The sequence below is a fragment of the Drosophila mojavensis genome, unplaced genomic scaffold (assembly GCF_018153725.1).
Source record: "Drosophila mojavensis isolate 15081-1352.22 unplaced genomic scaffold, ASM1815372v1 contig_81, whole genome shotgun sequence".
Classification (NCBI taxonomy): domain Eukaryota; kingdom Metazoa; phylum Arthropoda; class Insecta; order Diptera; family Drosophilidae; genus Drosophila; species Drosophila mojavensis.
The window spans coordinates 5,372,176-5,385,845 of NW_025318907.1; the positions used below are offsets into that span (position 1 = coordinate 5,372,176).

A 13,670-nucleotide genomic window follows, 5' to 3' on the forward strand; every position below is an offset into this window, starting at 1 on the left:
AACAACAACAAGCACAACAACAACGTAAACGTAAACGTGAAAGTAAAAATGGAAAAAGGCTCTCAAAACGCACGCATAGGCAATCAGAATAGCATAAACCTAAAGCGCAAGAAATGAAATGAAACGTGCACTGCGTGAGTGTGTGTGTGTGCTCCATCTGTGTATGCGTGTGTGTGTGTGTGTAGGGTATTAGAAACCATTTACCTATCCACACAGGCCCATTACACATGCACATAAGGATAAGAGACGACGACAGCCAAAACAATTTTTATAGGTAAACTTTACCTTTGCTTCCCCTTTGCACTGCTCCACTATGGAGCAGACTCGTGAAATGGGCGGCTTGGCGTATCAACAGCACTTTGGGCGTATAAACACAAAGTGCTGCTACTTGGCCGTCTCTCTGTCTCTGTCTCTCTTGCTCTCTATAAGCGTCTTTTCTCTCACTCTCTCTGTTTCTTTCTCTGTGCGTTTGCATTTTGTTTGTGCCTCGCTTCGCTGTTTAGTTTAGGGACTGGCCAACGTGGCGTATGTGCGATTCCATTTCACTATGTAATGCCACGGTGGCATATGCTTCTGTTATTTTTTTTTTTTTTTTTTCCAAATAATTAGATTAGTGTTTTCGCATGAATACGCACATAGTCAAAGCGACCTCTCCAGCTAGCCTTAACTGACAATCAAAAATAAATATGCTAACATAACTATGAAATTCTTGTTTAAGTCTTCAACTTTAATTTATCAAAAACTTTAGTGTGTACATAAATTAGTTAGGCGAACGCTGGCTCATTTAAGATGCTAAATCAAATGCTATAAATATGTAAATACAGATTAAATACAGATTCCGTTCAAGCAAGCGCTCACTGTATTTACTTTGACGAGCTGAGCTTTTTATTGACGATCGCCGTACGCAGCCACTTTATATATTGACTCAGTCGAACATCAGCAACAACAGCAACAATAACAACAACAACCTTCATAGCTTTGATCGTCGCTCCGATCGGCACAAGTTTCAGTTTCAATTCGGCAGCCAAGCAGCAAACACTACTCTACACGGCTTCAGTTCGCTCTTGAGAATTCATGATGAGAGCTCTGGCAATTCTGGTGCTAGGTCTTTGCCTGTGCCTGGCCAGCGTGCGGGCCGGCAAGGTGGGACAGCAGCAGGTGGGACCACAGCGACACCTGGTCTGCTACTATGACTCGTCGAGTTTTGTGAAGGAAGGTGAGTGCAGGCAGGGCAGAGTGAGCGAGGGCTAGACAAAGTGCTTACGTAATCCCTAGAGACACTCGCAGAGCCGAGCGGCACTTGATAATTGGGCATAAATACTTAAGTGACATATATAAAGCAAGAGCAACAGAAACTGAAACTGAAACTGAAACAGAAACTCAAAATGAAATCTGTGCGTTAAGCCAAACTGCTTGGAAACAAAGTGCGGCTTATCAGCGAGTTTTGGAAATTAGGTTTATTTGTTTGTTTTTCTCGTGAGGCGATAACGAGCAGAGGCAACAATTTAATAAATCCCCGCGAATACACTGAGTGAAAAAGGTCGCACTTGTGAAAGAGACGAATACAAAAATAATTGAGTTATAAATTGTGACTGTATATAAAGTGGATTTCGAAATTATGACTAAACAAAATTTAATATTTAATTTTTAAAGTGTACATAATCTTATTTGCATTTGCTTTAGATTATCGCTTACATTAATTATCTGTTTTGTACGTAAATATAATTAGCGCAGAGTATCATAAATAAGAAATTGTTTTCTTCAACTAGGCTTATATCAAATTTCATTTCTCGAATGTTCGCTAACAACTATTCAGTTTCAATCTACGAACTTAGCTTAGAAATAGCCCTTTCATTTCGTTCAGTGCATAACAAAGTTTGTTTTGCTTTGCTTTGTTTTGTATTCAGGTCTGGGCAAACTGGTGATTGATGATCTGGAGCCCGCCTTACAGTTCTGCGATTATCTGATCTACGGCTACGCGGGCATTGAGCGTGACTCGCATAAGGCGGTGAGTCTCAACCAGCAGCTGGACTTGGATCTGGGCAAGGGCCTTTACCGCACCGTGACACGCTTGAAGCGCAAGTATCCCAATCTGCGGGTTCTGCTCAGCGTGGGCGGCGACAAGGACATTGAGACGGGCGACGATGCCAAGGACTTGCCCAACAAGTACTTGGAGCTGCTGGAGAATCCGACAGGCCGTGCTCGGTTCGTGAACACCATCTACGCACTGGTAAAGACCTACGGCTTCGATGGCGTCGACATCGCCTGGCAGTTCCCCAAGAACAAGCCCAAGAAGGTGCACAGCGGCCTGGGCAGCGTCTGGAAGAGTTTCAAGAAGGTCTTCAGCAGCGACTTCATTGTGGATGAGCGCTCCGAGGAGCACAAGGAACAGTTCACAGCGCTGCTGCGCGACGTGAAGAACGCCCTCCGACCGGACAATCTGCTGCTCTCAACGACCGTGTTGCCCAACGTAAACTCCTCGCGTAGGTTCTTCACTGAGATCTTTCTAGAAAGTCTAGTTTAATCGCTTTGCATTTTGAATTTCTGTAGTGTTCTTTGATGTGCCCGCTGTTATCAACTATTTGGACTTTGTGAACCTCGCCGCCTTCGACTTCTACACCCCGCAGCGTAACCCAGAGCTAGCTGATTACACGGCGCCCATCTATGAGCTGAGCGAACGCAATCCCGAGTTCAATGTGGATGCTCAGGTTAAGTTCTGGCTGCGTCACAGTTGCCCCGCCAGCAAGATCAATGTGGGCGTGGCCACCTATGGCCGGCCCTGGAAGATGACTGACGATTCGGGCGACACCGGCCTGCCGCCCGTCTCCAAGGTGGTCGACGAGGCGCCCGTGGGCCCCCACACGCAGCAGCACGGCATCTACAGCTGGCCCGAGACCTGCGCCCTGCTGCCCAACCAGAACAACGCATACTCCAAGGGCGCCAATGCGCCGCTCACCCGGGTCACAGATCCCGCCAAGCGTTTCGGCTCGTATGCCTATCGTCCTGCAGATAAGAAGGGCGACAACGGCATCTGGGTGAGCTTCGAAGATCCGGACACCGCCGCCGACAAGGCCGGCTATGTGCGCAGCAACAATTTGGGCGGAGTGGCTCTCTACGATTTGTCCCTGGACGACTTCCGTGGCCTCTGCACCAACGACAAGTACCCCATACTGAGGGCTGTCAAGTACCGTCTCGCTAACTAGGCTTTGCCCAATCTTAACTTTTCTCATGTAACCATACAATTTAATTTTGAAAGGACGCATTAAAGATGAAAGTCATGTGAACTTGCAGTTGTTGGCTGAGCAGATTAAAGAAGTTGGCGATATGTGAGTACGAATAGAGAGACTCCACTTCTCTCTCCCTGAACTTCTCGCTTCCTATATATCGCTCGCAGTCGGCTCTCACATTGTTTATTTGCATGGTTTTCTCAGAAAATGCCAAAGAAGAATGTTTATGTTTTTAAAAGGCAAAAGAATTTTGAGAGGCATCTCTCTCTCTCTATCTCTGCCTCACTCTCTCTCTCTCTCTGTCTCTCTAACTTACTGTCGCTCTAATTTCCCAACTCAATGTTAGTTTATCGCCTCGCATAAAGTATTTAGTTGTATGGCCTCTATTCTATAGCCCCTCTATGGCGTACAAGGCTTTATTGCGTATACGCCAAGCTGGCTCATGCCTAACTTTTTTTTCTAAATAATTGGATTAGTATTTGTGTGCAGAACACACACAAAGCCACCCACTAGCCGCTACCTGACTCAAACACATGTTTACGTTTCCGGAATTTTTATGAAATTTCGTTGTTTTGTTTGGTTATTTGTGTGTGTGTGCATGTGTGTGTGTGGTTAAGCTTTGGGTTATTTGAGATTTGAGATGTGTATGAGTGTGCTCATGTTGGTGTGCTCTTTTTTGTATATTTGTCTGGATTTCGGGCAACAATAAACTAACAAGCGCGAGCGGATTAGTTTCCTGCTCCAGCAGCAGTTCTAGAATTTCCATTATTTTTAGTTAGTTTGCGCTTCGGCAAATTTGCTGCGGCAAATTTTGTTGCAGCAGTGGAAAATGCAAAGCCTTTGCATATTTTCCCAACTCACAAAATTGTGTAGGCCATTTGTTGCGCCCAGAAATATGCTTCAGCAAAACGAGCAGACGGCAAATAAAAATTAGCAAAGGAATGTGAAGGGGGTAGAAAAACTGCTTTCAACTAATTGAATGAGAAGCTCAATTTCAATCTGCGAAATTAAATATTTTGTAGCAAACTTGTTAGATTGTTAAAGTGAAATTAAATACATATAATTTTTACTTACAAATTCTTGCAATGAAAACAAAGCTTTAGGGCAAGATTGTAATATCTGCCTTATGCATACGAGAGCAGCCCCTTCAAGCGAGTCATGAAAAAGGTAAGTTGGCAAACCACATAAAAAAGGTAAAATAAGGAGGCAACGCATGGCAGGAGGCAGGCAGATGGCAGGTAACTGCGTGTCGAATCGCGCCACCTGGCTAAAATAGCAATAAAATTGTTATAGAAATCTGGGGAAAAAATGTTGGCTGCTGCTGGAAGGGCTTGCCTGGAGATCTTGCACCGGCATTGTTTAAATATTATTTACGAGCCGACATTAAAGTCATCTCAATGCGAAGCTCACAATTTGCCCAGAGCCTGATTTATGCCCCCTAGGACTAGAAACTTAAGCAGCGCAGATTCGATGCTAAAAGTTGAGCATTTTGCCAAAATTTTGCTGATTGAGCGGGAGAGAGGAAGGCAAGAGAGAGGGAGAGAACTCTGCGCTGGGCAGTCAAGCGGATGGCAGCTGCCAACTTTAATGCCAAATCCATTAGCCGTTAGCGCTGGCTGCGTTGGTTGCGTTGGCAGCGCTGCTCACGTGTAATCAGACAGCTGCCGCCTGAGAAACTTGCTCGACAATCATGTCTGGATAGCTCAGCACACACACAGAGACACGCATATATGCACACGCACACAAACACACGTTCACTCGTAAGCTTTTCAAATATATCGATCGTAAACAACAACAAACTCTAAAACACAAACATCAGGCAAGCAATAGTCCAGGCTAAGGAATATATCGTATATTTTTGATACTCCTTGCGATGGTTATTGTTGTTGTTGTTGTTGTTGGTGCTGCTGTTGCTGTCGTTACAAGTTGAGCAACTTTTTGGACACACAGCAAAAGTTAAGAGCAGGGCTTTAAGACTGTCAACAGCTGCCTGAAGGTAGCCCAGCAGCAAGGATCTACGCCGCTGTTTGTTGTGGCTGCTGCTGCTGCTTCTTCTTCTTCCTCAGGTTGTCAAGCTGTAAGAAGTACATGCGAGTATTTTATGTATTTTGAAAATAAACTTCAGTTCACGAGTGCTTGACTTGGACGTTGCCCTATAAAGTTTCATATATGTTTATTTGTAAATGAAACACTATATGTTGAAATCAAGACTGCATCTGGATATTTATCGCATTTATGGATTATCGATAAGTAGTTTCAATAATTTGTTTATGCGATACAAAAATATATACATATGTCAAACTGGGAGCATACAAACAAACTCATATACGTGGTATGATATAAGCCAGCAGACAAACTGTCTTATGATATTTATTAATTTTGAGTATAATACATAGTCAAGAAATAGCAACTTACATATAAGCAACCCATATGCGGGTTGTTCCTTATTTTATTTCTTTACTGTTTAATTACTTTTATTATTTTTATTAAAAAGCAATGCACACAACTTAAATGAAGCGCGACAATCTTTCCTATAGAGAACTTAATAAAACAATAAATTCTTTTTGTAACAAAAACGATAATTATCGATCAAATTTCAATGACCATAATCTACATTAAAAATATCAATTATGATGTTTTATCGTTTTCTATTACTACATATGCTTATGCATGCCAAATCAGTTAGACGTAGCTACAACTTAAGTCTGGTTGTCCAACTGCAATTGACCCGGTTTATTGCCCCGCTGGCTTAGATGGATACAGGGTATAACGGAGCTTTTCAATTTATGTCACGGCAGTGGCGGAAACTTTTCGACTGTCATTTATTGCATTTTGTCGCAGCTGCGTGGCATTTTTCTTGTATTTTCTATGTGCTACATAGATTCTATTCGCCTAGTTCTGGCAGCCATTATCATTGTCTATACACACACACACACACACATATATATATATATACACACTCGCACACAGCCATAGGCAACATTTATGGCTCATTCCCATTTCGTAGCCGGCAAATTGCCAATGTGGAGCTCAGGAAATGCTTTACTTGATTTAGCTGCTAAGTGCAGCTGCAGGCGGCAAGTGGCAGCAGGAGCAGCAGCAACACCAACAGCAGCAACAGCAACAGTAGTGACAACAACAACAAACTCAACAATAGCTGTGTGCAGCCCATACCCCCATCTCCATTTGGCCCATCTCCGTTTGTCCACAAATGTGGCATGGATTTTCGGCAACAATGTTCTCATAAATTCCCTTGGCGCTTGTAAAAACAATTATGCCAGATATTTACGCCGCAGTCGACGTTGACGTCGTTGCAAGTGCAACAACAGTTGCAGCAGTCGTTGAGCATTTTTGCTGTTAACAGTTTTTGGCTTCTCATTGCGCCCTTTGACACCGCGACTCTACGTGCGTATCTGCCCTGCAATTTCCTCATATTATTTCTGTTGGTTTAACGCGTCGTATACGCAATATCGCTTACATGCCGCTGCTCACAATTAAACGACAAATGTTGTAATTAAGAGCGAATGCGTATTGTTTAATTAAAATGTGAAGTAAAAGCTTTCAGCTGACTGCAAATGCAATACGATACTAGCCTTTTGTGCACTTCACTGTGTGCGTGTGTGTGTATGTGTGTGTGTGTCTGTTCTCTTTGTGTGCCTGTTTTGTGGTGTTTGCTTACTACTAGAGTTTCATTCGAGTGTTTGCCAAACTATTCACATTTCATATTCGCATTTATCCACGCCAAATATGTGACACCACCCGCATAATTTCAGCACCTGCCTCAGCTGCAGGTGTCGAGCGTATATAAACAGGTAGTTCAAATTTATGCGAGTTCAGGCCAAGCGGATCTTTTGGCCCACTCTCTGTTGGTGTTGGCAGCTAGCACACACTGCCAGGTAGCTTTTTATGAAGAGCCCGATAGATACTTTGCCAACATTTGTGTTTGCTTTGTAACGTTGGTCGGTCAAACTTGAAAAATCAACAAGTTTTTTACACACACAACATAAAGTTTCACTCCAGAACGAAAGCCATTCAGACGAAATGCATAGGTCAAGTTGATCTGTCAAATAAATATGCACGTGATGCGAGTGGTGCATATGAGAACTAACCAGCTTTTTCTGTAAACTCTATTTGTAAGACGATGCTAAATGGATATTTGGTATACTATAAAAAGGTTCGGATGTATCGAGGGCTTAGTCAAGGCAAAAGTTGATCGTATTTGCCATATGAATTGATTCTGGAATTTTATTATTTTCACAAATTTTGTTCTTTGAAATAAATAAAACTCAGTTTTACGACCTTTCGAGTGTCTAACTCTATTAAATAGTAAAATAAATATTCATTTGAATTTAGCTTGATATAAATATATATTACAATAGAATTCCTTTCTATATTCCACTTTTAGTTTTTCCCGCAGTTACTCGATTTGCACATCAAGTTTTTTTAGCGCTTCGACTGAGCTTCGCATTTCGCTTTATGCTAAATAGAATGAACTTTTAATTACCAAATGCTATAAGCCATTTTTTCGCAACTAAAAGCTGTTACATATTATTTGCATAGGTAATTGGTTCTTCTTTCACTTTGCTTATTTTCAATGCGTAAAAAAGAATGAAAAGAAAGACAAAAGAGAACAGAAAATTCCCAAATGAATCTGCGACCAAACCATATCATAACCAACAGAGTCCTCGCTGATTGTGTGTGTGTGTGTTTTGGTGTTTGCTTTGATGGCCACATTCACTTCATGGCAAACACTCGGATTTCGCAGTCACGTTCGAGCTTTAAGCGGGCTTCGTGTATTCCATGGTGTGCGCGAATTTTGCAAAACGGATTTTTGGTATACCACGCAAAGGTTGGGGTTAGTGCTGCTAACCTAACCATGGCTAAAGCAAACATAATACACACACACACACACACGCAACCAGAGCAGGATAATGGCATGTGCTTAGGCCAACACCCAAAACCAAACAGAGCCAAACCATAGTTGAGCTGTTTGTAAAATTTCAATGTGGTCGCTGCTTGGGGATGTATATATATATATAAATATATATAATAATATCCACATATACATATATATTTTGTAAGGGATGGGGCGTATACTTATTAAGCTTGGACTTACGTTATGGCGCTTTTTCTCACGTTCCGGCACCGCATGCCAGCTGAATTGTAAATTCCAATCGAAGCCGCCAACGTTGACCCCACTGGAGTCGCGATAGTGAAACTCTAAGGTCGTATCATCGATAACATCTATAACGGGACAGACAACTGTGGTCGAGTTGCGGGCAATGCGATCCAACAGCGGCTCCAGCCAACCTGCAAAGGGAAGAGAACAAATGACTTTAGTTGCTGAGCAGAGAGCGAACAGGAGGGATTGGCTTAAGTTTGATTAATAAATGGGTAGGCGGAGGGGGGTGGAGATTTATGGTCAGGGTGTATCACATAACAAAATGGTGGAAAATATAAAGTATGCTCCAGTTGATGAAGAAAAAATTGAGAATTCTTTGTGTATAGTAATTGAATGAATGGCTTATGATTGATCGAATATAGAAAGTAAAGCAAACCTGATAAATATAAAGAAAAAGTCTATATGATAACCAAGAGTGTTTGGTAACAGAACAAACAATCTAGGCTTTAAAAGTATTTATTGAAAAATATTTTATATATATGAGAATTATTTGAGACTATTCATGATCAAAATATAAAATAAATGGATTTATTAAGAATGCCAAACATGAGATTATTTCATACCATAATTCTATAGGTAGCCCAGATTTGTATGCTTAAGTTTAATTAAATTTTTAAAATTATAAATACTACTATATTGAAATAAAGATTTTGTTTTGTTATCAGAAAAGAATTATGCTGTTCAGTCAAATAGGTTTCAGCTACTGCACTTATGTTGCACAACAACTTGAACTTGACATTCATTAGCTAACTTTCTCTCAGTGTAGTGGATCCTTTGTGTAAGTGTATCTGTTTGTAGCTTGATTTAATTGCTTTTGCCAGGCGCTTTCCGTGTCCAGCAAAAATTGTTTTCCTTCACCACACGCACACACACACTGCCACACACACTCACGCGCGTTCTTTGAGTTGCAAGTTTTTCTACATGAAATTTCTTTGATACTCTTTTTTGACTCACTTCCTCTCTCGTTGTCTATATATGTCTCATGTTCTTGGATTCGTCGAATTCATGTGCAATAAACAAAATTGATTGTGTGTTGGCCCTTCCATCACTTGCCCCGGGACAAAATGAAATTTTCGCCAAAAAGAGAGATAGAATAAGGGAGAGAGCGAGAGATGAGTACAAAGCAATCAGCGCTATCAACGCTCGAGTGCGGCCCAAACAAAACTGAAGATTAAGTGATTTACTAGTTGGCTTTGTTTTTTTTTTTTTTTTTTTTTTTTTTTTTTTGTAGCTGTTTTTATTTGTGCTCTTGCTGTTTTCGTCGCCGAATCTCATCTCTGGGCTATCAAATGTAACAACACAATTGATAGCCACGTTTAAAGCACTTTGAGGATTTACAAAATGCGAAATATGCCTGAAGCAAACAGCCGAAGCAGAAATAACAAGAAAATAGTTTAATTTTTCGCTTCTATTTTTCTTTTACGGCTCCCATGTTATTTGGCAGCAAATATTGATTGCATATGGAGACCGAATATAGCGCGAGCAAAGTCTCTGCGCCATTTTTGGCCTAATTAAATAATTAATTTACCGTTAACACGGCTAGACCAATGAAAACAATGCCAGCAATTTGCCAGCCAATTAAAACGTTTTGCCAACAAATCGAAATATTGCATCAAGCATAAGCCAACAATTAAATGGAAACAAAAAGCATTGCATACTTTTAGGCAGTGCAAATAATTGTCGGAATAGAGTGAAGCAGGTGGAACGAAGCGGAAATGCCAGAGAAACAAGACATAGTTACAATTTATGCTGGGACATAAAATGGAATATGTATTTTAGTATATATGGAATATATGGTAGTTATGCTGAAATAATTATACAAGCGTTTCACTTCATTCTACTTGACCCTCTGTGGGCGTACGAGGGAGCACTACATACCAGAAGCTATGCGCAAATATGAGAATGTCTATGATTTATACAGGCTATTGGAACGTCGGCACTTACCCTCCGCACACTCGCAATGCGAGTCCAGGTAGGTAATCACAGGTGATTTGGCATATTCGGCGCCCAGCAGGCGAGCACGTATCAGGCCCTCACGTTGCGGTCCGCGCACAATCTTCACCTTGGGATAGGAAGCGAAATAGTCCTCCAGCTGCTTCTTGAGATGTGCTGCAGGAGTAGAGAGCAGATTATTACAATGGGAATGCGACATTTTGACAGTTTGAGTACTCACGCATGTCGCTGAAGTCATCCACCAGAATAATCTCACCAATCAGCTCTGGCGGCGATCGATCCAGCACGGAGTGAACCGTGCGTATCAGCACGGACCACGCCTCATTGTGGAAGCAAATGATAACATCCGTCTTGGGCAGATTGCTCAGATAGAGCGCGCTGTCCTTGCACCAGGCGTCGCGCGGATCGGGCAGCGAACGGCGCACGGATATTAAGTCGGAAACATATTGATTGAAGGCGTTCTTCGTCCAGCCATCGTCCACGGCCTTCTTCATCTCCGGCGACATGTCCTTGGGCAGAATGACTGGTTTGCCCAGCTCGCCAGGGCTATCTTCCAGGTTAGCAGCGGGCGGATCCAAAAAACTTTTATCTGAATAAGAAAAAGATGCCGGGTGAAAAGTTGTTGCTAAATGTGCCTGAAAATTGCTTGGGTTTATTTTTGGTCGGGTGCATAGAGAGGCTACTCTTTCTGCTCCTGCTGCTGCTGCTGCTTTGTTGTGCATGAAATTTACGACTGGCACAACATGCGACACTCGGCGAAGATAAATCGCAAATGCATTTGACATGAAAAGTTGTCATCATCAGCGTCGTGAATGAAAAATGCTTTTGCTTGCAAATTTGCTAGCCAAGCGACACAGTGAGACAAAAAAAAAAAATGTTTAATTCTGCTTATAAAGAATATTTAATAAAGCTAAGTTTAAGTCGTTACTGAATGAGAGGAGGCTAATGGAATATAATTATACTTTATAAAGAAATACCAAATATAAAGGTAAACGACTTTATGTATGTTTGAGCTGCCAAGAATTACTTCTTTGTATAGTAGAATATTAAGAGAAATCTTGTAGACAGTGAAAGAGTGATTGGGTACAATATATACTTTATGCTGTGCTGTCTCTATCTCTCGTAGTGCGTATCTTTGAAGGATTGCTGAGTGTGAATAGCGATCAAGTCTGCACTCTGAAGAGTGAGCTACAATGATTTATGATGAGCTGTTTGGCGATACGGAGAGCGATTCCTTATATTTAAAGCAAGAAAAAATCGAATTATATAAAAAATAAAATTTGTATATGGCCATGGTTTCCCAACACAACTAATTGGCAAACTAGCTCAAATGTATTCATTTATTAGCTGTTATTGTAGTTGCTTAGATTCACAAGAAATTATAAAAATTACGTAACCGAGGGAATTTTCAATTTTATAAAATCATTTAAAAACATTTTTTTTTCCACAGTAAATTTAATAAATAATCTTAGCATATTTACATTATATTATCAGATTGTATTAGATATGCTATAATATGCAGGCATTGCTCAATGAAAATTGATGGTAATTGCTGATTAAATTGATCAAATATATCACAATTCTGTTTGCTCTTGTACCAGTGTGCGACGGTGCGTATACGTGTTGTCTGTGTCAGCTTGCACAAGCTCAATGAGTTCTTCTGCTTGGCGAGAGCTTTTCTCTCTCTGTGTGCGTTTGTGCATGTGTGTGTGTCTGTGCGGAGCTGCCGTGCTCACTGTGTGTGCATTATATTATCTTGTTATTTGCATTTGCATGGAAATATGATTCTGTTCCGGCTGCCAGTTGCTGCTTTTTATGAGATTTGTCAGCCAGAAGTGACACTTATTGGCGCTCATCGTGTGAGCCATGTGAGTTGAAATATGTGTGTGTGTGTGTATGGGTGTGCGAGTGTGTGTCGCACAATGAAAAACATTTCAATTACCACAATCATTTCAATAAACATAAAAAGCCGTCTGCAAAATAAAAAGCGATAAAGGCAAAGCCCAGTCTAAGTTCCACACTCCCATTCCCAAGACCCGACCACGCCCGCTTCGTGTTAGCCACATAATTGTGTTGTGGCAGTTGGAACGGAGAGGCCAATCAGGCGGCGATAAATTTTTGGTCGCACAACAAAAGCCGTTAAAGAAAAAGAAAAACGAAACTGGGCATAGAGCAGGAAAAAAGGAGAGGGATTCGCACATAAATTTTATGATTTGTCGCAGTTACAACTTCATAGCGGGAAATGCAAGCAAGGCTGGCGGATGGGCGGGGCAGGACAGACAGGGATAGAGCAGGACCTGAGCAAGGACTAAGCTACACACTCGACTGTTTGTTGTAATGAATTTTTTTGCATGCTGTGCGCACACGCATCATAATAAAAAACAATAAAACCGAATCGCAAAAGGAAGCTCTATGCAGGCGTACGGGGCGGCGGCGGCAGGAGGCAACAGGAGGCGGCTGTAGGCCGAGGCAGCAAATGGAGGCCCAGGTCTTTGGATTTTTATGTGTTTTATTGATTCACTTATTTATAGCGCAGCATGGAATATTAAAGCACGAGCTCCGGCAGCGCATTGCTATTCAAATGTAGCCACCTGAGCACAATCCAATTATGGCATATAGAAACTCCTCGAATATGATATGAAAACCATTTCAGAATGTACAGTGAGGGCTTCAACTAAACGAAAAGTAAACCTGAGAGCAAAAGTCATAAAAAAACACAAAGCGAAGAGTCTAGAGTTATAAAAAGTCGTTTATGGCCAGTCTATTAAAGTTGTTTTTCATTATAGGTAGGAGAGAGTTATATTCAAGACTCTAACTGGGAGAATAAAATGGAAATAACTAAAGACAACTCTGCAGAGTCTTCCGTGAAATCCTTTCGCCACAGCTTTAATTTAGCTATTAGAAATTGAGGTTAGGTATTCATTCAATAAATCATATTAAAATTCGTAGGCTAATTTCTCATAGGCTCTAAAGCTCAGCACATATCCAGCTGTCAAATTCATTCTCATTTATATCTTCCTTCCACGAGTCGCATTTAGTGAGCAGCCACTGTATAGGCGTATACTTCAGCCATCTATATAATTTTCATATCTATTGGCAGTTTATGGACATAAGCAGAAGTCGAAGAGGGAGCCGAGAGAGTTGGGTAGGGAAAGGGATGCAGAAGGGGCGCTCCAGGGACACGCCTGAGCGTGACAGGAAGCTATAAAACGACCGTTATGCGAGCTGCAGGAGACAAAAGAGGGAGCGTCCCTGTGTGGAGCAGGTGGATCGGGTGGAGCGGGACCAATGTGTGGCCCAGACAAATG

General features: G+C 41.6%; 2 protein-coding genes across 4 annotated transcripts in view; one reads left to right on the forward strand and one right to left on the reverse strand.

Moving 5' to 3' along the window:
• Positions 1-13,670, reverse strand: part of LOC6580799 (putative polypeptide N-acetylgalactosaminyltransferase 9) — an 80,723-nt gene that overhangs the window by 25,027 nt on the left and 42,026 nt on the right. For all 3 annotated transcript variants that reach the window (XM_015164418.3, XM_015164419.3, XM_002006566.4), the window contains 3 exons: positions 10,583-10,951; positions 10,354-10,518; positions 8,344-8,537 (listed from right to left, as the gene is read on the reverse strand). In XM_015164418.3, the coding sequence (XP_015019904.1) occupies positions 8,344-8,537; positions 10,354-10,518; positions 10,583-10,951 (728 nt within the window). The remainder of the gene's footprint in view (positions 1-8,343; positions 8,538-10,353; positions 10,519-10,582; positions 10,952-13,670) is intronic.
• Positions 1,007-3,284, forward strand: LOC6580800 (imaginal disk growth factor 6). Its single transcript, XM_002006567.4, has 3 exons — positions 1,007-1,216; positions 1,908-2,483; positions 2,551-3,284. Exons 1-3 carry the CDS (start codon positions 1,075-1,077, stop codon positions 3,201-3,203), a joined length of 1,371 nt encoding a protein of 456 aa, XP_002006603.4. The 5' UTR covers positions 1,007-1,074; the 3' UTR covers positions 3,204-3,284.

Coding starts and splice junctions, on each gene's coding strand:
- LOC6580800 (XM_002006567.4), top strand. CDS start 1,075: ATGATGAGAGCTCTGGCAATTCTGGTGCTAGGTCTTTGCCTGTGCCTG. Junction 1,217..1,907: donor GTCGAGTTTTGTGAAGGAAG/GTGAGTGCAGGC, acceptor TTTTGTATTCAG/GTCTGGGCAAACTGGTGATT. Junction 2,484..2,550: donor GCCCAACGTAAACTCCTCGC/GTAGGTTCTTCA, acceptor GAATTTCTGTAG/TGTTCTTTGATGTGCCCGCT.